The following is a 24,142-nucleotide window of genomic DNA, read 5'->3' as shown; positions in this document are numbered from 1 at the left end:
GTTGTCCCCAATGTCTGCTGCTTGAACTTGTTCTTAGGAGCTGCTGTCTTTGAAATTTTAAAGATGGAAGCAACCTGACACTCACTGTATCTAGGGCTGAAATGATTAGTCAACATTATCGACAATGTCGACAATAAAAAAAATTGTAGACAAAAATTTTCATTGTCGAATAGTCGTTTGATCTAATTTAATGTAACATGAGATCACATTAAACTCTAATGATGACGCGTGAGAGCAGCACTGCAGCTCGCGCCTGACTGAGGAGGGGAAGAAAACAGCTCACAGTCCAGATGCACTCTAAACTTTCCAAACAGCTTCAGGTGATGTAGATCGCAAAGTATGAGGGAATTATAATGCAAAAATACAAATAAGTAAATACAGAAGCACTCTCGTTGAGGAACAAGTGGAACTGGAGCTGCCGCTCCGCTGAAGCAAAACTTGCATGTCGAGCGTCTTTAAAGGAAACACCCCGGCGTTACATCTTAAATGTAGTTATATTTAATGCGTTATAGCTTTATTCAAGTTCAAATAATACTGAAGCAGATCATGTAAATAACTATAAACTCCGAAACTGGCATTTCTCTGTGTGATCAGCGCCTCTTCTATGAATTGCGCAAATTTTTGATCTAAGGGGGAGAGACTGAAATTGCACCCGGCTGAGGCACACTCTCGCACAGGGATGCTCATCCCACGAGCGCGCACGCTTAATGCAGATAGATTATAACGTGATGGCTCGCGACTTATTGAATCATAATATATGTAACTGCATTTCTTATCGTGAATAAAATTGGCAATACGCAGCTTTATTAATAAGAGAGAGTTTGTTTTTTTGAGAGTTAAAGATGGGTCTTTGCCCCATTATACACGGCAACAAAATACGTTATTAATTTGTTTTTGTTTTGGCTTGTTTTCCAATATAAATATCTAAAAATCCTCTAAAACAAGGTACATTTTCTTTAGCAGTTGTACTGCAGAACAAAAAATTGTTATCTGACAATGTTGAATATAATATTAAAAATACAAATATTAAAACTTTTTTACAAATCCTTAAAACAAGATGCATTTACTTGAGAAGCAGCACATAAGATATTTAGACTTGCTTTTAGAGAATAGATCTTGAATATTACATATTATATATAATTACTGCACTCGCAGAAGTATAACCAAGTGAAAAAATACACTTATATACAAAATGCACTTATATTTAAGATACATTCAAGTTTAAATATCTTATCTTCTCAAGTACCACTCGTGTGGAGTGGTGGTGGTGTAGTGGACTAAAGCACTGACCTGGTAAGCAGAAGGTTGTTGGTTCAAACCCCACAGCCACCACCATTGTGTCCTTGAGCAAGACACTTAACTCCAGGTTGCTCCAGGGGGATTGTCCCTGTAATCAGGGCACTGTAAGTCGCTTTGGATAAAAGCGTCTGCCAAATGCATAAATGTAAATGTAAGTAAATATGTCTTGTTTTAAGGATTTTTAGACTATTTTAAATGGAAAACAAAACAAAAACACTTGATAACAATAGGATTTTTTGCAGTGAATTACTTAACTGAATTAAACTTAATAACATGTATTTCTTCCCTTTAATTCAGTGAATGTCATTTAGAGGTATTTTTAAAAGATCATTTTGTCCTCTTTATTGTTAGTAAGCATGTTTAAAACAATCTTTTCAGGGCTCCAGGCTACGACTAAAATGGTCGCAAATGCGACAAAAAATTATTGACAGCGACAATAATTTAAAATCTAGTCGCCATTGGCAACAGTCGGGTTGTGTGCGTTCATATGTGGTTTTGTCAGATATCATCTTGTGAGTTACTGAATAAATCTTTATATCACGCACCAGTGTGTCTCATGTCGCTTTTCACCCATTCTGTTTCTGAAGAGCTTGCTGAAACGCACGCAACAACAACACGAGCGCAAGAGAGTTGTGAACAAAGACTCTTTTGAACTGGGTCTTTTTCAAAAGAACAGAGGATTTGAACTCAGGAGATCAGGTTAGCAGTTTGAATCAGATTCACTTTCTCAGCGAATCAGGGACTCAAGATGGCATCGAGTATGGCTGCTGCGTTGCGAGCTCCGACACAACATGGCAGTGTTTTGTTTGTTTTGTTCACAATTCTTATGTTTTTTGTCTTGGATGTTGTCTGCCTTATTGTCTACGACAGACAAACACTTTTGGACATTGGTTCAGCAATTTCACACCGTAAACCGAACTTCAAATTCCTCAATGCCGACCCGCTGTTTACAAACATGCCAGTGGAGCCCTTTGTCTGTGCTGCTCGGCCACGGAAACGCAGGAGGAAAAGGGGAAACAGAGCCGGCGTTCTCATCAGAGTAAGACGCCGCGCAAATCGACCCCCGCTACCCACTATTCTACTGGCAAATGTTCAGTCTCTGGATAAAAAGCTCTGTGAGCTGAAAGCGCGGATCTCTTTCCAACGAGATACAAGGGACTGCTGCATTATCTGCCTTACAGAAACTTGGATGTCTGCGGAGATTCCAGACTCAGCCATTGAACCCGCGGGGTTCTCTGTGCACCGAGCGGAAAGAGTGAAAGACCTCTCAGGTAAAAGCAGAGGTGGTGGTGTATGTTTTATGATCAACAAATCCTGGTGTGATCAGAGGAACGTACATTCTATCAAGTCTTTCTGCTCTCCTGATCTGGAATTTCTCATGCTTTTGTGTCGACCATTCTGGCTACCGAGGGAATTCACAGCGGTCATTATCACAGCTGTGTACATTCCCCCACAAGCCGACACAGACCGGGCACTCAAGGAACTGTATGGAAGTATAAGCGAGCAGGAAACCGCGCACCCTGAGGCCGCGTTCATTGTGACCGGGGACTTTAATAAAGCCAGTTTCAAATCAGTTGCACCAAAATACCACCAGCACATTAGTTTTGGACCATTGCTACTCTCCCTTCCGGGATGGCTACAAATCCCTCCCCCACCCACCATTTGGCAAATCGGACCACTCTTCCATTCTGCTTCTGCCCGCTTACAAGCAGAAACTGAAACAGGAAGCACCCACCCTCAAAACGATCCAGTGTTGGTCGGACCAATCAGACTCTATGCTACAAGACTGTTTTGATCACACGGACTGGGAGATGTTCCGGTCCGCCTCTGATGACGACATCGAGGTTTACGCTGATAGCGTAATGTGTTTCATCAAAAAGTGCATGGAGGACGTAGTTCCGACCAGAACAATATGGATCTATCCGAACCAGAAGCCATGGATAAATAGTGATGTTCGCGCGGCACTTAATGTGCGGACCTCCGCTTTCAATTCCGGGAACGCGGAGGAGCATAAACAAGCCAGTTATGCCCTCCGAAAAACTATCAGAACAGCAAAACGCTAGTACAGGAACAAGATTGAAGGACAGTTTAACACCACCAACTCTAGAAGCATGTGGCAGGGAATTAACATCATCACGGACTTTAATGGGAATAAAAACTCCGCCGTGAACACCGCTGCCTCTCTCCCGGATGAGCTAAATACTTTTTATGCTCGTTTTGAGGAAAATAACACCGCCCTCGCGGAGAGAGCTCTCGCGGCCGAAGCTACAGAGGTTAGTTCACTCGCCTTCTCTGTAGCAGATGTAACCCGATCCTTCCGACCGGTGAATATCCGCAAAGCCGCGGGCCCAGACGGCATTCCGGGCCGCATCATCAGAGCATGCGCGAACCAGCTGGCTGGTGTTTTTACAGACATTTTCAATCTTTCCCTCTCTTTGTCTGTAGTATCCACATGCTTTAAAACATCCACCATTGTGCCTGTTCCAAAGCAATCAAAAATAACTTGCTTAAATGACTGGCGTCCTGTTGCTCTGACCCCCATCATCAGCAAATGCTTAGAGACTAATCAGAGATTACATCTGCTCTGTGCTGCCTCTCTCTCTTGACCCATTGCAGTTTGCTTACCGCAACAACCACTCCACTGATGATGCCATTGCATCTACAATACACACTGCTCTCTCCCACCTGGAAAAAAAGAACACTTATGTGAGAATGCTGTTTGTAGACTACAGCTCAGCATTCAACACCATAGTGCCCTCCAAGCTAGATGAGAAACTCCGGGCTCCGGGCTTAAACAGCTCGCTGTGCAGCTGGATCCTGGACTTCCTGTCAAGCAGACGCCAGGTGGTTAGAATAGGCAGCAACATCTCCTCACCACTGACCCTCAACACTGGAGCCCCACAGGGCTGTGTTCTCAGCCCACTCTTGTATTCCTTGTACACACATGACTGTGTGGCAACACATAGCTCCAATGCCATCAAGTTTGCTGATGACATGACGGTGGTAGGTCTGATCACTGACAATGATGAAACAGCCTACAGAGAGGAGGTGCACACTCTGACACACTGGTGTCAGGAGCACAACCTCTCCCTCAATGTCAGTAAGACAAAGGAGCTTGTGGTGGGCTTCACAAGGAAATACAGAGAACACAGTCCCATCAACATCAATGGAGCACCAGTGGAGAGAGTCAGCAGCTTCAAGTTCCTGGGTGTCCACATCACTGAGGAACTCACATGGTCCATCCACACTGAAGTCGTTGTGAAGAAGGCTCATCAGCGCCTCTTCTTCCTGAGATGGCTGAGGAAGTTTGGAATGAACCGCCACATCCTCACACAGTTCTACACCTGCACTGTAGAGAGCATCCTGACTGGCTGCATCTCCGCCTGGTACAGCAATAGCACAGCCCACAACCGCAAAGCACTGCAAAGGGTGGTGCGAACTGCCAGACACCTCATCGGAGGTGAGCTTCCCTCCCTCCAGGAAATATATACAAGGCGGTGTGTGAAAAAAGCTCGGAGGATCATCAGAGACTCCAGCCACCCGAGCCATGGGCTGTTCTCACTGCTACCATCAGGCAGGCGATATCGCAGCATCAGGACCCGCACCAGCCGACTCCATGATAGCTTCTTCCCCCAAGCAATCAGACTTTTGAACTCTTGATCTCCCACGATCAAAATACATCAGCACTGCACTTTATTATTATTACTATTACTCTTATATCTCACACCGGACTGTCATAAATTATATTATTATTATATATATTCTCTCTTAACAACTTACTATCAACCGACAGCCTGAATGTCAATACAGTACAATACAACCTACTGTACATTCTATATATACTACTATATATACTTTTTTAATTTTATTGAATAATGTGTATATTGTGTGTATTATTTGTATATTGTGTTGTGTGTAAATATGTGTATATTAGACTTTAAATTGTGTTGTGTTAATTTGATGTTTTTGTAAATTGGTATATGTCTCATCACTGTCACGACTGCTATATTGATCGGAACTGCACCCAAGAATTTCACACACCACTGCACTTGTGTATATGGCTGTGTGACAGTAAATTTGATTTGATTTGATCAGCCATCAGTGAACTCACAACTGGGAGTGCAGACATTTCAAAATAAGAGTCCCATGTGTATTTCGGGCTTCTTTATAATTAAAAGTCACGTATTGTGTACCAGTTTTATTTTCTTCTTCTGGTAATTACTGATTGGGATTGGAGTAGCACAATAAACTGCATCTGGGATTTCATTCAGTTTGCACTCTTGTAGTCTGGGCCATACGGTAACAGTAAAGAAAGACTAAGGCAATACTGTAAAACAATTTTAATTATATATATTTATTAGTGCACGACCAATTTACTGGTCGGCCGATATTAGCCTTTCACAGATATATCGTATCGGCGTATATGTTTTCCGATATGTGCAGATGTGAAAACTTTTTTTTTTTTTTTTTAAATATAATGCAGAAATCAATGCTTGGGGTGATTTAGAGTTGGTGTCATAATTTAGTTTGTCCAGCAGAGTGTGCTCAGACTCCATTGTTTACAGAGCTGAGCTGACAGTGGTTCTGCAGATGGTGCAGAGTTAAACGGTGTCCTCACTGTAAGTTGTTAACTAGTTTGTGAAATACATACTGGAAAGTTAATAAACAATGACCCCATCATTTTCCCTTTTCAATAAAACTAATATAACATTAACCCTGTCCCTGACAAGCATGTCACTCATGTTTATCACAACTGTTTGCTATGTTAGCCAGCTATAGTTTGTCAGTGCAGTCAGTAATGTAGCAAATTGAAAGGTAAGCATCACAGCATCTTTTTGCAGCTCAACAGACAACGGTGCGGTGGTGGATTGTGTATGTTGAGTGTTGATTTCACACTACATTTTTACCTAGCTGGTGAGACGCAATGCTGGAAAGTAAGTAAAGTCCCTCCATGGCAACGAGCTTATAGCTAACCACGTAGCTACTTTCATAGCTTGTCAGCTGAGTGGAAGCTAATGTATAAAATGTATTCACCAAACTGTTTTATTCAGGATTTGCAGTTTGGTACCCCCTTCAACTGAACAATTCCAGTCACTGCATTTACAAAATGTAATATTTAAAAGTCTGGTTTTTGAAAGTTTCCCCTGAACTTGTATAGCAGAATACGGTGTAACACTGCTGCCGCTGTTTATCTCTTGACTAGGCAGGTGTAAATGCTTCTTGTTTTACAACCTGCCCCTAATTGACTGGGTCTGTTTTCATTCCACAATATCAGTAATTGGTGAATTTTCCCCCTCTAAAATCGGTATCGGTCGGGCTCTAATATATATATATATATATATATATACACACACACACACACACACACACACACACAGTTGTGCTCAAATTTGCTTACCCTTGGAGAATTGGTAATATATGTACCATTTTTAAAGAAAACATGATTGTGCAGGCAAAACACATTTCTTTTATTTCTTATGGGATTCATATTCAACTGTAGGTTATAACAGAATGGCACAATCATAAAACAAAACATGGCAACAAAGAAAAAAATGAAATGACCCCTGTTCAAAAGTCTGCATACCCTTAGATCTTAATACTGTGTAATGCCGGAGGCCTGGGTAGCTCAGTGGTAAAGATGCTGGCTATCACCCCTGGAGTTCGCTAGTTCGAATCCCAGGGCGTGCTGAGTGACTCCAGCCAGGTCTCCTAAGCAACCAAATTGGCCCGGTTGCTAGGGAGGGTAGAGTAACATGGGGTAACTTCCACATGGTCACTATAATGTGATTCGTTCTCGGTGAGTTGAGCGTGGTTGCCGCAGTGGATTGCGTGAAGCCTCCACACGCTCAACAAGCCACATAAGATGCGCGGGTTGACGGTCTCAGACGCGGAGGCAACTGAGATTCGTTCTCCGCCACCCGGACTGAGGCGAAACACTACGCGACCACGAGGACTAAAAAGCACATTGGGAATTGGGCATTCCAAATTGGGAGAAATTATAAATAAATACTGTGTATGCTAACCCTTTAGCATCAATGACAGCATGCAGTCTTTTGTAATAGTTGTCTATGAGGCCCCAAATTCTTGCAGGTGGTATAGCTGCCCATTCGTCTTGGCAAAATGCCTCCAGGTCATGCAAAGTCTTTAGTCGTCTTGCATGAACCGCACGTCTGAGATCACCCCAGAGTGGCTTGATGATATTAAGGTCAGGAGACTGTGATGGCCACTCCAGAACCTTCACTTTTTTCGGCTGTAACCACTGGAGGGTTAACTTGGCCTTGTGCTTAGGGTCACTGTCGTGCTGGAAAGTCCATGAGCGTCCCATGCACAGCTTTTGTGCTGAAGAATGCAAATTGTCTACCAGTATTTTCTGATAACATGCGGCATTCATCTTGCCATCAATTTTCACAAGATTCCCCGTGCCTTTAGAGCTCACACACCCCCAAAACATCAGTGAGCCACCACCATGCTTCACAGTGGGGATGGTATTCTTTTCACTATAGGTCTTGTTGACCACTTTCCAAACATAGCGCTTATGGTTGTGACCATAAAGCTCTATTTTGGTCTCATCACTCCAAATTACAGTGTGCCAGAAGCTGGGAGGACTGTCAAGGTGTTGTCGGGCATTTTGTAACCGGGCTTTTTTGTGGCACTGGTACAGTAAAGGCTCCTTTCTGGCAACTCGACCATGCAGCTCGTTTTTGTTCAAGTATTGTCGTATTGTGCTCCTTGAAACAACCACACCATCTTTTTCCAGAGCAGCCTGTATTTCTCCTGAGGTTACCTGTGGGTTTTTCTTTGTATCCTGCACAATTCTTCTGGCAGTTGTGGCTGAAATCTTTCTTGGTCTACCTGACCTTGGCTTGGTATCAGGAGATCCCCAAATTTTCCACTTCTTAATAAGGGATTGAACAGTACTGACTGGCATTTTCAAGGCTTTGGATATCTTTTTATATCCTTTTCCATCTTCATAAATTTCCATTACCTTGTTACGCAGGTCTTTTGACAGTTCTTTTCTGCTCCCCATGGCTCAGTATCTAGCCTATTCAGTGCATCCACGTGAGAGCTAACAAACTCATTGACTATTTATACACAGACACTAACTGCAATCTAAAAAGCCGCAGGTGTGGGAAATTAATCTTTAATTGCCATTTAAACCTGTGTGTCACCTTGTGTGCCTGTAACAAGGCCAAACATTCAAGGGTATGTAAACTTTTGATCAGAGCCATTTGGGTGATTTCTGTTATCATTATGATTTAAAAAGGAGCCAAACAACTATGTGATAATAAATGGCTTCATATGATCACTATCCTTAAATAAAAGACAATTAAAAATCAATGCCAAAATTTCACAATTTCTGCCAGGGTATGCAAACTTTTGAGCAAAACTGCATATGAGATCAAGCTTTTGACACTTAGGACAATTGAGGGATTTGTACACAACTATTACACAAGCTGCAAACATTCACTGATGCTCATGAAGACAACACACTACTATATGCATACTATACTATCTGTAATGTAGATTCTGAAGAGCAGTACTAAATAAAAAAATATTTTATCTCTTATATTTGTATAAATTATGAAAGGGGTATGAACATTTACGAGACAAAAGGGGATGCAAACTTATCTTCTCAACTACAGTTGAAGTCAGAAGTTTACATACACTTAGGTTGAAGTCATTAAAACTCATTTTTTAACCATTACACAAATTTCATATTAGCAAACTACAGATTTGGCAAGTCGATTAGGACATCTACTTTGTGCATGACACGAGTAATTTTTTCAACAATTGTTTACAGACAGATTGTTTCACTTTTAATTGACTATATCACAATTCCAGTGGGCCAGAAGTTTACATATACTAAGTTAACTTTGCCTTTAAGCAGCTTGGAAAATTCCAGAAAATAATGTCGAGCCTTTAGACAATTAGCTTCTGATAGGAAGTGTACTGAATTGGAGGTGTACCTGTGGATGTATTTTAAGACCTACCTTTAAACTCAGTGCCTCTTTGCTTGACATCATGGGAAAATCCAAAGAAATCAGCCAAGACCTCAGAAAAAAAATTAGTGGACCTCCACAAGTCTGGTTCATCCTTGGGAGCAATTTCCAAATGCCTGAAGGTACCATGTTCATCCATACAAACAATAGTCCACAAGTATAAACACCATGGGACCACGTAGCCATCATACCGCTCAGGAAGGAGACGCATTCTGTCTCCTAGAGATGAATGTAGTTTGGTGCGAAAAGTGCAAATCAATCCCAAAACAACAGCAAAGGACATTGTGAAGATGCTGGAGAAAACAGGTAGACAAGTATCTATATCCACAGTAAAACAAGTCCTATATCGACATAACCTGAAAGGCTGCTCAGCAAGGAAGAAGCCACTGCTCCAAAACCACTATAAAAAGCCAGACTACAGTTTGCAAGTGCACATGGGGACAAAGATCTTACTTTTTGGAGAAATGTCCTTTTAAACAAAAATTTAACTGTTTGGCCAAAATGACCACCATAATGTTTGGAGGAAAAGGGTGAGGCTTGCAAGCCGAAGAACACCATCCCAACCATGAAGCATGGGGGTAGCAGCATCATGTTGTGTGGGTGCTTTGCTGCAGGAGGGACTGGTGCACTTCACAAAATAGATGGCATCATGAGGAAGGAAAAATATGTGGATATATTGAAGCAACATCTCAAGACATCAGCCAGGAATTTAAAGCTTGGTCACAAATGGGTCTTCCAAATGGACAATGACCCAAAGCATTGAAAGTTGTGGCAAAATGGCTTAAGGACAACAAAGTCAAGGTATTGGAGTGGCCATCATAAAGCCCTGACCTCAATTTGTGGGCAGAACTGAAAAACCGTGTGCGAGCAAGGAGGCCTACAAACATGACACAGTTACACCAGTTCTGTTTGGAGGAATGGGTCAAAATTCCAGCAACTTATTGTGAGAAGCTTGTGGAAGGCTACCCAAAACATTTGACCCAAGTTAAACAATTTAAAGGCAATGCTACCAAATACTAACAAAGTGTATGTAAACTTCTGACCCACTGGGAATGTGATTGAAGTAATAAAATCTGAAATAAATCATTCTCTACTATTATTCTGACATTTCTCATTCTTAAAATAAAGTAGTGATCCTAACTGACCTAAGACAGGGAATGTTTTATACAATTAAATGTCAGGAATTGTGAAAAACTGAGTTTAAATGTATTTGGCTAAGGTGTATGTAAACTTCTGACTTCAACTGTATTTATACTGTTTATTAAACCTCCGATTAATGGGTTATCAGCTGTCTTCCTTGTCTTCAGCTTTCTACCTTGTTTCTGAACAGCAATCTAAATTGAGCAATTCTGTGATTTAGTGACTAAAAACAGCCATTTGGCTCCTTAATGTTTCAGTTTAGGAGCCAATGGCTCCTAAGTAATTTTTTTTTGTCTGGAGCCCTGCTTTTAAGTTGGGGCACAAGCTGAATAATCGGTTAAGAGCTAATGATGAATTGTTTCAATAATCGCCGAATAGTCAAATAATTGTTCTAATAATCGTTACATTAATCGATTATTAAAATATTCATTAGTTGCAGCCCTAACTGTACCCCTTTGCCAGTAAAGCCAGAACTGAACCCTTCTTTTCCTCACTGAAAACTTTTCTTTTCAACTCTTTTGACATGATCAATAGTTATTTTTTGATTCCAATTACTTTTGAGGTCCTACTATAGGCAATAGGCCATCCAGCTGGTCCTATTGCAAGAGGATAGTGATGACCACAGCAGTGGTTTTTATTAGGGATGGGCATTCATCAATAATTTGGTGTTCGAATACTTAAGCTCATAAAAAATGAATATTCAAATATTCTATTATTTAAATAAAGGTAATTAATGAGAAAGAGATGTTGTAAAATTATTTTTTTAGTCATAAATGTTGCATCACCATTAAAAAAAAACAAGCTTCTAATTATATCCAAAACAAGCTTATATTATGTCCTGTGTTTTTTTTTTTTTTTTGAAAATATTTAAACAAGCAATGCGTGAAAACAAAAAAAGTATAGAATGAAAGCATTTAAGCTCACGCAAAGCGAAGAAAAAGAAACCGCTAATGAAGTAGACTGACGCAGCTAACGTACAGGACGAATATAAACACGACATATAATAGTTATGTTTATATTTTATCTCATGTTTTTGTTGAGAAAATCAAGCATATCCACATGCTCAGTTAACTATACTCATTTATACACACCAGTTTAAATAATGGAATGTCCCTTACCTCCGCTAGCAAAGTCTTTCTCGGATGCCATGTTTGTTGTTTACAGAAGCGTCGCGGGGATTACGTTGCTACAGGGATGCAGCTTTCTGATGAGCTGCACATATATGGGAGTAAAGTGTACACTGCTTATCCAGTATATTTAAACAGGAACCCAGCTTTCTCACAGTAAACCACATACTCACAATAACCTGCTTTTTTGGTGTCCATCTTAATGTACTGACAGAACGGTTTGATCAACTTGTGTCCACACTCAACAGCGTCACCCAGTGTATTCTGTTATAACTGCCAGTTTTAGTTTGTGTATTCAGGATTTAACATGCATCTCATTGTATATATGGCCAGCAAAGCAAAACTTTGCGAAATTCGAATAGTATTTTTACTTTTCGAATAATTATAGCAGAACGAATACTCGAGTATTCGACTACTTGTGCACATCCCTAGTTTTTATACTTTTCCTCGATAAATAAGATTTGGTTCAGGTAATCAGTAGTTTATAGAATAAAACAAAAATGTTCATTTTCCTCAAACACATGCCTATAAATAATAAATCTAGAGAAACTGATAATTTTGCAGTGGTCTCTTAATTTTTTCCAGAGCTGTAAATGGATACTGGCATCTTTCGTGAAACACACTGCAGAAAACGAGAATGAAGCGAAGTGAATTCAACTTCATGTGTCTGAAATGAATCAGACCATTCAGCTAAACCAGGTTTGTGACAGGACAACGTGCTTCCAGAGCGCCTGTAAAGTAACGTTTTTTCCTCGTCTAAAATTTGCTTTATTAATCAGCATGTTTCGAGCCTTTCATAAACGTATAAATGTATTTTTGTGAAAATTAATCAAATATGTCATCATCTAGATGGCAATGAAAACAACCAAAAATGTGATATTACTAGTAGCATAGTGGAATTATCATGAGAACTTTCCATTATTTAATAGTCTGACTATTTATGGGCCTACTTTATTTTAGCTAACAGTACTGTTAAGCTTCACTATTGTGATGTACATTGTTTGCTGTGGGTAGATTTTCACTTTAACAAAAATATAAATATGGTTCATTCAGACCTTTACATTTTAACAATTTTCTCTTGGGGGATACCCCTCAACCCCCATATGGTATCTTTCCTTAGTCACAAGGCCTCGTGCCTCTTGGGTATCTAAAAATATTCCAACACAAATACTGGACTGTTGTCATTCAGCTTCAAAACAAACAGCTAATTTTATCTTATAATATTCATTTCAAGGTGCACGCGATTGATGAACTCATTGAAATATTTCAATCTTTTGGAAAAAGATCCCCCAAACCCCACTATTTTGGCTTTGTCTCAGGGACCTCATGTCCTCATCCCTGCCCATTTTTGAAATTGACGTTTTTTTTTTTTTCTTCTTCTACAAAGTTCTGCCAACTTGGACATTTATAATAACTATTTCAAAAATGAGGATTCCTTATGTCATTTCATAGCTATACTAACTACTGACACCATGTAAGTTATTGTCCGAAAATTGCTGTGAAGGAAATGTAGAGACCGGACCTCATGGAATTTTAACTGAATGCCCATGGCCTAGGCTATTTCAAGGGCCAGAGTGATGATGATGATGATGACTTTTGAACAGTGGGTCATGCTTGCTTCCTAGAGGCTAATGATAGTGTCCTCACCAGATCTGGGCCTTTGAGCAAACATACACCCGTCATGATGTCTAATGTCTGTACTAGGAAGGACAAAACAGCCTGAATCTCAGTGTGCATGTTACCTGTGTCCTAGCACCTGTAGGGCTAAAATACAAATACAAGCCATTTGCTTAACAAATTCGCCCTAAAGACCACTCAGAGAGCAGGGGCACTGACGGATTAACAAGGAGAATTACAGCCTTAAATCTGTCAGCAAAGACTACTTTTGATGAACATAGGTGCTTCCTGGTGGATTACAATAACAAAACAGCCTAATATTATATCACATGACACTTACTGGCCATGTTATTTTCCATGCTAATCAATAAACCTCTAAAAAAGCAAGGGAAGAATTCACAACCAAAACAGCATTGTCTCAGGTCTGATTAGGCCTCAAAATAGTTGGTCTTCGCACACTTTTTTTTGCAGACAACCAAATATGTGCAGTTTTTAGGACCAATGGACTCCACCCTTTATTATGCTTGCAGTCAGGCCAGGGATAAAGCTGGCAGGAAATGTGCAATGTAGATACTGATGTCAATCAACTTTGAGGTTTTTGAACCACACCGTGACCCGCTTCTAGCAATGTAATGAATTGAATTCAGGCCATGTGACTGTGAAGCTTCCAGTAAAGAAAAAGTTAAAGTGACATAAAAAGCAGAAGTTGTTCAGGTCTGTTATCTTCCTTATACAACAGGGCCTGAAGAGCTTCTACTACTTCTTGAGACCAACCACAGGCTACAGCGCAGGCTAAAGCTTCCAGGTTATTAGTGACATATCCAATGCATCAAAAGTGCAAATCATTCCTCATCAGCAAGGGAGAAAAGCATGCAAAGCAAGCAAATAAGGCATGTTTCCCTAAGGGGGAGGAACTTGTCAACAGAGCTGGCATTGCTACATTGAGCTGCTACAGTGAGCAGCTACAATGATGTTGATAGTGAGAAAATGTCACACTGAATGTAAGTGTTGCTTATATACATTCTGATCAATCAGAATAGTTAAGAAAAAGCGCTATATATATCAAGCTATATGAGTCCATCTCCAAGTATAATGAGAGTCAGACATCCTGTTGAGCAAAATGGCCCACACCAGCATCCGCAAGACAAAAGCTCACACATATTCAACTCTGACAAGCCACAAGAGACACGGCAATACATCACGCATCAGTCAACACTAGTTTAGTACTGTCTATTTAAACATTGTTTAATTAAAACAGCACTACACACGAAAACTTTATGGGATTTTACTTAACATCTAGATCGAAAGATTTAGACATATACATTTTTAATTCGGTGTAAATGTTCTTCTACCTCCATTTGTTTGCATGCAAACATGCACTTCGGACTAGTTCTTCAGTATATACATGAACTCTTCCAACATCAATTTCAGCGTCTCGCAGTGTATCTTTCAACCTACGACATTACAGAGCGTTTGTACATATAAAAAGCACCATATTAAGGCAATACCTAGTATAAAGGTTAAATAATTACTTTAAAAAAAAAAAGTGAGGTAAAGGCTATGTGCTGTACTCAGACAGGGTGCCAAAGAGGAGATGATGTGTCCCTGTCAAACCAAACATCACTTATCCAAGCTCTCCAAAAGTCCCCACAAAAAGACCATTAAAACACCGTAAGTCGTCGAAAATTCAGCTTTTCTCACTGCATATCTAAACATTCACCTCCACGTGAACGAGGAGTGAATAAACACAAACATGTTGCCTGGAGCTGGAGTTAGTTTAGCATTTAGCTGCCCGTTATCCGTCCATCAGAGCCCGCTAACTCTTCCCCTCAGACCCCTTAATGAAAGTAAAGGATTTAAGCCTTTAACCGTCCAAACAACCACCAAACAAGGGCACATTACTAACGAGACATTATGTGGCTCATGAAAGCGACTAGAACGGTCCAAAACAGGCTAAAAACAAGTGAATTCTTACCCATTTGCGCCCGCAACCCTTTCAAAGATGTTGCACCTTCCGCCATTTTTGCCGAAGTTTTTTTTTTTTCTGTAGTTTGGCGCTGACACATTACTGCTCAACCGCAGCGCTGTAAAGACGCCAACAGCGACATCTAGTGTTCAACAGCAGACATGGCAAGACCCATAATGGGTGGTCATCATTCGGTTTGACGTAAACTATCACCCCTGCATTATTATGATAGATGAGATAGGAAACACTGCGGAGAGTTGCAATATAAGTTGTTATACCCATTGCCCGAGTTGAGGGGGGATGCGATGCGACGCTTTAGTTGTGCAATCTGGCAACCATAAGCGCGCGAGCTCTCTGTCCACCGCAAAAAGGCGCCGGTTTTCTGAAAACAACGGCAGAAAGGTATGTCAGAGTTAAGCGACGATGGATTGACTTGTCCTTCTCAGTGTTCACAAGAAACTTGTGCCACTGAAGGTAATGCAAGTTTTCAAAAGTTTCGCAGACTTGCAGAAATGGCAAAGAGAACAGTTAGAGGAAATCTTTTGTCTTTCTTTAAAAAGAAGAGAACAGAAGGTTTGTGATGACAAATGTACAGTTACAACATGAATATGTTTTTAATTCAAACCATTTTCAGGGTTTCTCCCATAAAACGCTTTTGTGTGTAGAACAACTTTTTGCACCACTGTTTTAGCATCCTTCATATAAACAGCCCAAACTTCACTTATAGTTCGGTTATTGGAGTAGAAACAAATGCGTGTGTGTCTGTTTATTCATGATCATAACATGGATTTTATTTATATTATAACCCCCCCCCCCCCCCACACACACACACACACACCCCACCAGATCTATTAAACAAAAAATACAATTCACACTGAATATTTATTGAATACACCTCTTGAGCATATTTTCAATTTCTGAATTCGAAGTCATATTGATATTTTGATATGTCAAAAAGGCTCATTAAAAGCTGAAATTCTTGAAATAATGTTAGCATGACTACTGCAGAATAATCTTTTGTTATTTCTTTACAACAACAACAACAACAACAACAACAAAAAAGCAATTAAACAATTGTTTTAAAATATGATTCATTTTTAAAAACGCTTTTGTCCACAAAATCAAAGTCATGTGGTTTAACCAACATGTATTTGTTGTTTATGTTGACCATAAAACCATAAAACAGAGAGGGCACCTTGAGACTCTCAAGACAGCGTGAAGTTTAAAAAAAAAAAAAATTTTTTTTTTTTTTTTTTTTTTTTGAAAAGGCACATTTTGTTCTGGTCATGTGGTGTAACCCTGAGAAAATTGAGTGATATTTGACAAAAAAATGTAATCATATATATATATATATATATATATATATATATACAGGTGCATCTCAATAAATTAGAATGTCGTGGAAAAGTTCATTTATTTCAGTAATTCAACTCAAATTGTGAAACTCGTGTATTAAATAAATTCAATGCATACAGACTGAAGTAGTTTAAGTCTTTTGTTCTTCTAATTGTGATGATTTTGGCTCACATTTAACAAAAACCCACCAATTCACTATCTCAAAAAATTAGAATACATCATAAGACCAATAAAAAAAACATTTTTAGTGAATTGTTGGCCTTCTGGAAAGTATGTTCATTTACTGTATATGTACTCAATACTTGGTAGGGGCTCCTTTTGCTTTAATTACTGCCTCAATTCGGCGTGGCATGGAGGTGATCAGTTTGTGGCACTGCTGAGGTGGTATGGAAGCCCAGGTTTCTTTGACAGTGGCCTTCAGCTCATCTGCATTTTTTGGTCTCTTGTTTCTCATTTTCCTCTTGACAATACCCCATAGATTCTCTATGGGGTTCAGGTCTGGTGAGTTTGCTGGCCAGTCAAGCACACCAACACCATGGTCATTTAACCAACTTTTGGTGCTTTTGGCAGTGTGGGCAGGTGCCAAATCCTGCTGGAAAATGAAATCAGCATCTTTAAAAAGCTGGTCAGCAGAAGGAAGCATGAAGTGCTCCAAAATTTCTTGGTAAACGGGTGCAGTGACTTTGGTTTTCAAAAAACACAATGGACCAACACCAGCAGATGACATTGCACCCCAAATCATCACAGACTGTGGACACTTCACACTGGACTTCAAGCAGCTTGGGCTATGAGCTTCTCCACCCTTCCTCCAGACTCTAGGACCTTGGTTTCCAAATTAAATACAAAACTTGCTCTCATCTGAAAAGAGGACTTTGGACCACTGGGCAACAGTCCAGTTCTTCTTCTCCTTAGCCCAGGTAAGACGCCTCTGACGTTGTCTGTGGTTCAGGAGTGGCTTAACAAGAGGAATATGACAACTGTAGCCAAATTCCTTGACATGTCTGTGTGTGGTTGATGCCTTGACCCCAGCCTCAGTCCATTCCTTGTGAAGTTCACCCAAATTCTTGAATCAATTTTGCTTGACAATCATAAGGCTGCGGTTCTCTCGGTTGGTTGTGCATCTTTTTCTTCCACACTTTTTCCTTCCACTCAACTTTCTGTTAACATGCTTGGATACAGCACTCTGTGAACAGCCAGCTTCTTTGGCAATGAATGTTTGTGGCTTACCCTCCTTGTGAAGGGTGTCAATGATTGTCTTCTGGACAACTGTCAGATCAGCAGTCTTCCCCATGATTGTGTAGCCTAGTGAACCAAACTGAGAGACCATTTTGAAGGCTCAGGAAACCTTTGCAGGTGTTTTGAGTTGATTAGCTGATTGGCATGTCACCATATTCTAATTTTTTGAGATAGTGAATTGGTGGGTTTTTGTTAAATGTGAGCCAAAATCATCACAATTAAAAGAACCAAAGACTTAAACTACTTCAGTCTGTGTGCACTGAATTTATTTAATACACGAGTTTCACAATTTGAGTTGAATTACTGAAATAAATGAACTTTTCCACGACATTCTAATTTATTGAGATGCACCTGTATATATATATATATATATATATATATATATATATATATATATATATATATATATATATATATAAATTTACCTAGAAAAATGTGTTTCAAAACTTTTTTTAAAATGAAAGATTAAGTTGTTTATCCTCTCATGTATTCAAGGTGAAAAGAAAGGATTACATTACATTTAGTAATGGTTAGACCACATGACATTTTAATTTTCTTTTTAATTTTCTTTGTAGAAAATGTATGAGACCAGATTGAACACAAAGATTACATTTCTAAGAACTTGACACACGTGTTTTAATTTAAACTTGATTTTTAATAAAGATTTCTTATTTTTAACTCAGCTGGTGTTCTCAGCATGTACTGGGCTTGAGTAATTAATCAGCTTGCATGTTTTCACTGTTTGCAATCTGATTTGTTGATTTTGTTGTTAGATTTGGTAACTTCTTGTTTTGTGAAGTCTGAAGTTCATTTTCAACACAAAATGTACCCTTTATGATAAAAAATGATCTGATGATTGTTACGTCATTGTGTTTTGTGCAGCAAGTGTTGAAATCTTGTGCGCAGCTCTGAATCTTGTTTCTGTCTGCAGTAATACCAGGTAATGTTGTCTTATATTCATGTATTAAGCTTAATTTTTAAAAGTTAAGCTAAAATCAGTGCTACATTGCTTGAGTCAAATGTATAAACAAAGACTGAGTTAAATTTACTTAAAACTAACTTAAAATTGTGTTTAGCTTTTTCTTAAATTGCACATCTGGTTTTTAATTTTATTTGCAGTTAGCCTATGTAAATGGATGGTAGGCTAAATGACAAAACTGATATCATCTAAAGGTACGTTCACATGACAACGATGTACTAAAAACGGAAACGTTTTTCCTTTGCGTGTTTGAAAAGTTTCGCATTCAGATGACAACCTTGTCAAAACAATCCCCGTTCACACGGATCCGTGAAAACGACTAAACACACAGTATTATGCATGCCAGAAACACTACGTGCCTGCGCACATAAGCATTCTTCCACAGAACGGTGAATACAAACAATGAAGATGGCGAAAGCATCAATTCTTTTTTTGTATGTTTACAATGAGACGATAACGGCATCGTTTTCAAAAACTTGCACTTCGAAACCCGTTTTCAGGCCCCAAAACGGCGTTATCGTGTAAACGAACAGGCAAAACGCATAAAAGGTTTTCCGTTTTTAGCTGAAAACATTGTCGAGTAAACAGCCCCTAAATGTTTTCGAATTTGTGAAAACGATGACGTCATGCGCATGCGTATTACGTGTTCAGTCTATAGGTCTGCGCGCGAGTACTTCAAAACAACGCGTGAGACATTCAAAACTACAATGGCGGACTACAGGACTGTGTTTGTGCTGCTCAAGGTTTTGAGTTTATTGACGCTTCTCCAGCAACCTGTAGATTTACTGCATCACTTCTATGACCAGCGATCGCCATCTTCATTGTTTGTATTCACCGCTCTGTGGAAGAATGCTTATGTGCGCAGGCGCGTAGTGTTTCTTTACAAAGTGACATCGCCAACTACTGGCCTGGCATGCATAATACAGCGTTTTTAGTCGTTTTCGCAGATCCGTGTGAACGGGGATCGTTTTGACAATGTTGTCGTCTGTGCGCGAAACTTTTCAAAAACGCAAAGGAAATCTTTTCCGTTTTTAATTCATCGTTGTCATGTAAACGTACCCTGAATCAGCAGCTTCTCTTGTTTAACTTGATATATACTGTATTTGATATGCCAAACTGGCATAACAATTAATTTGAAAAAATGGAATTTGATTACCACAAATACATGCACAAATCTGTTTTTCTGAGTTTTTTTTTATTTATTTTTTTTTTATTTTTTTTGACTAATTTGCATGGGGATAAGATGTGACTTCTAAACTAATTTGGAACTGATAAATATAGGATTATTTTATCGAATGTGCTCCAACCTTCTCTGGTCCCCCCGTGCTACAGTTGATGTCATCTGTATTCAGACTTTGTTTAAATGTATATCTGTGTATCTGGATGCTGTTTTTGAAGAAGGTTTGAAATGTGTAAAAATTTTGAAACAATTGAGCTTGGTGCATTAAACAGTGGGGAAATCTAGGTGCATATTTCACTTTTTTTCAACAACCAAAGGAACCTCGAAGTTCTCTCATTCAACATACAAAGGATAGTTTGTTGAATGAGAAACTGAAAGGATCAGCACTAAAGCTGTGGTCAACCTCTCCCTGTAAGAAAACACCATATTCCCATTGGCAGTACTGCTTTGCAGGCATCTAAGTCTGCATTCTCTCATTTAGCCATAGCTTGCAGGCCTCATTCATTTTTTATAGCAGGCTGACTGAGCCCTGTCTCAGATACACTACGACTGTAAACAATGCACTAGCACTTGTGTCATTTAACACTTAAGCAGGCAATAATGGATATGCCTGTGAGGGAATGTCATGGGTTCAAATACAACAGAGTATTTTCAATCCTAGCCCATACAGAACAGATAGATACAACAGAGGTATAATCTCAGGGTCTTATGACAGTAGCTGCTATGACTAATTCAGTGTAGTGCAAAACAAACCGGTTTAACAAACTTGTGTGACCTGAACTAATTCAGGTGGTTTCGATAGAAAATGTTACCACTTATATTGTTGTAGAGAATGCTATGGGCTAATATACAGTATAACATATAAGAACAATATGTTTTAATATACACCTTTAGCATTTTGCAAAATACAGGACATATGGTTATTTGAAGTCAGTGTTACATTATTAAACACACTTCATCCAACATTTATAGTAACTGTGAATGATAGTGTTGAACCTTTATTGTCAAAATTGTCATGAAAAATTAAGCAACATTGTTATGTGTATAATTTTGATTCTCAAAGTTTATTTGGATAATTATTGAGGGATTACAAGATAGACAAAAGCCAGTAGCGGTGTTAACCACCACACAAACCATGCAAATGCATAGGGCCCGGGGGGAAAGCTGAGCAAAATGCTCAAGGGGTGATGCGTTGCTCTGTGTTCACGTGCGGATATGCTGTTCTTCAGCCTTCTCTGAGCAGTTCATGTGCATTGTGAAGGCAAAGTGCTGCAGGTGCACCCATTCATGCAATTCCAAACATCTGATGCCGCTTAAAGTTATTATTTAAATCTAAAATCATGACACAGTAGGCTATCTCAGAAATGTTGGAGTTGGCAGCACTTCACCACATTTGTTGTAATATGGCTGACTGTTAATATGATCTGTTATATAATGTAAATCAGAAGATGATTCACCCCTTGCTTAAAACCTATGTTATGGCAACACTGCTTCTGTTAAGGAAGAGCCCACTATGTGTGAGATATTGGAACTACCAAAAAAAAAAAAAAAAAAAAAAGGAAAAAGATGCAGTCAGTGATCAACCTTTGTAGCTCCAAAAATTACATAAAGGAAGCGTAGAAGTAATCCATAAGACTCCAGTGGTTAAATTAATTTCTTCAGAAGTGATATAATAGGTGTGGGTGAGAAACAAGTCCTTTTTTTACTCTAAATCTCCACTTTCACTTTTACATATGTAAGTGAAAGTTAAAGTGGAGATTTAGAATAAAAAAGGACTTAAATAGTTTTCTATTTCTCACCCACACCTATTATATTGCTTTTGAAGATATGGATTTCAACACTGGAGACTTGGATTACTTTTATTACTTTTGGAGCTGCAAAGGTCTTATCACCATTCCCTTGCATTGTATGGACCTACAGAGCTGAGATATTTTTATAAAAATCTTTGTTTGTGTTCTGTAGAAGAAAGAAAGTCACACATCTGGGATGGCATGAGGGTGAGTGAATGATAAGAGAATTTTCATTTTTGGGTGAACTATCCATTCAAGCTGGGAAAGGCTACAGTATTGCTTAAAAACATGAAATAGGCCTATATCCCACCACACAACAATAGCTCAGTGGGCAAGAGTGTGTATAAAATGAGAATTATGTCAATATTTGCCTTCAGAGTGAACAATGCTGCCTTCCAAAGGCAAAATGCAGTAACTATACTTTTTGTCCAAATTAAATTATGACCGAAATCGGGTCACTCAGACTTTGATCTGACCTGTGACAGACAGGTTTGGCTCAGCTCTGCTCAGAGTAGGAGAAAACATGTGAAAATTGCAATGACTTCAAAATCCACTCTAAAACCAAGTAACTGGAGCCCTTCTTCTCAACTTCAGTGTTTGTGTAGTTATGGACAGTTTGGGTGGCACTCTATCTCTTTAAGATCACATATTGACAGCCACCATAAAATCTAATTAAATTTGTTTGAAGAGAGATGTCTGAAAGAGCTGATTCTAATCTAAACACTACCTAACTTACCTAAACATTATCTAACTGTTTGCTTAAGATTTAAAACAACATCCTGTTAAGCTGATTGTTAGACACTGATGTAGCACACACAAACATATGCTGTGCTGTCCATCTAATGACAACACTAAGTTTCTTTTTTTAATGACAGTATTATTGCATTCTGCATTCATTAAAAAATGCATTGGGGATCATACTTTGGTGAATGCTTCCACTTCAGTAACAACTTCAATCACATGCTCTGTTTCTGATGCAAATGCATTATGCTCCTGCCCAACTATATCAAGAACTTTTTTCCCATTTAGCAAGAGTCATGCCTTTGTAGCAATATCTCATCACAAAACTTTCACCATTAACCTTTAACTGGACAAGATGTGTCCTCTCTCACATTTATGAGTGAAATTCATGAACTGGGTTCTTGGAACTTATACATCTAAATCACAACCACCATGGCTCTGGGAGTGTTTTTAGAGTGAAAATAAAACATTCACAGATATATTAAATGAAAGGGTTAAAATTACTGTAACTGGTCAATTTTAAACTGTTCCGGTTTTTGTTCACCGTTGACAGATGTAAACGGATCCTTTCATGTTTATTACTGTCTTTATGATTAATATATAACTTATCAACAAGAAAATGGCCATGGATATTGTCTCCTGTGATAAGAGGTCCTGCACCGGATATATTTAGAGGGCAACATACCCTGATTCACAGTCAAAATTAGGTTGAAGTTGTTGGTTTGCCATGGATTTTATTTCATTGCACTGTTAATATTTAAGAGACATGTCATAACGCAGTAAGTAGTAATCTAATGTGTGATGAGAAAAATGTAATTTAATTAAAACGACATTTTTGTGTTTTACACTTTTTTATATTTTAAACAATATTTAATGTTAAACACTTTGAATTTTTAAAGCGAACCATTGTAACACATTATGAATATTCTTTGTCATTTTTAATTAAGATTTATCATGCATATAATTAAGACATTTCTGCCTGTGTCTATTTACACATGGATATTTGGCTCCTCTCTCATTTGTGCAGGTATGATAATCAAGACTTTCATCTTCTTTGCGTTTATAATGTAAATAATTTAGAGTCAATGTTCTTCTCTATTCATATGAAAAGTGCAATTCAATCTTTTCTATTGAAAAAATAAATAGTAGGATGGAGTTTAATGAAGATTCAAAGTCAAACTTCATATAATGTAGCTGAAATCAATGTTTAATCTGTATTCTAACTTTCAGATGCCCCTAATTCAAGTTTATGGGGGAAGAAGGTGTACTTTATGAACCGTCTCTGTTTTTGGCAGCTGAGTAATAGTTGTACCATACCACCTTTAGAGGAACTAAGTGTATGCGTTGACTTCAAGCGAAAGCTTGGTACTTATGAATGGACAGCTTTTGACTACAAAGGTCCAGGGGCGAAGCACATGGAACTTGGCTTGACTGGGGATGGGGGCAATGTAAAAGCCTCACTTTTTGGAAAAGAATGGACAGTTGCATACAACTTGCCCTTAGACAACTGGCACACAGTTTGTCTGACATGGTCAAGTCACACAAAGATTTTCCAGCTGATTGTCAATGGAAACAGTCACAATTTTTATTTAAACGAGTCATTTCCCAGGTTCCTTGCCGCAAATGGTACATTGACTTTGGGAGTGTCACATAGTTTTGCTGGAGGTGTTATGGATTTTGAGACTGGGAAAAACTTTATTGGGGATATGAC

At 38.9% G+C, this 24,142-nt stretch overlaps 1 protein-coding gene across 14 annotated transcripts in view; it reads right to left on the bottom strand.

Moving 5' to 3' along the window:
- Positions 1-15,210, bottom strand: part of LOC127418262 (ensconsin-like) — a 68,702-nt gene extending 53,492 nt beyond the window's left edge. For 12 of the 14 annotated variants that reach the window (XM_051658756.1, XM_051658755.1, XM_051658759.1 and 9 more), the window contains exon 1: positions 15,159-15,206. In XM_051658756.1, coding sequence (XP_051514716.1) covers positions 15,159-15,204 — 46 coding nt within the window. In that variant the 5' untranslated portion in view covers positions 15,205-15,206. Of the gene's footprint in view, positions 1-1,290; positions 1,428-15,158 lie in introns of all 14 variants that reach the window. The other 2 variants (XM_051658754.1, XM_051658765.1) reach the window with 2 other exon arrangements.
- Between the last annotated feature and the right edge of the window lie 8,932 nt (positions 15,211-24,142).

This window comes from Myxocyprinus asiaticus, chromosome 27 (assembly GCF_019703515.2).
Source record: "Myxocyprinus asiaticus isolate MX2 ecotype Aquarium Trade chromosome 27, UBuf_Myxa_2, whole genome shotgun sequence".
In the NCBI taxonomy this organism is placed as follows: Eukaryota; Metazoa; Chordata; class Actinopteri; order Cypriniformes; family Catostomidae; genus Myxocyprinus; species Myxocyprinus asiaticus.
The sequence above is the reverse complement of the archived record's forward strand: the minus strand, read 5'-3'. Positions and strand labels throughout refer to the sequence as shown.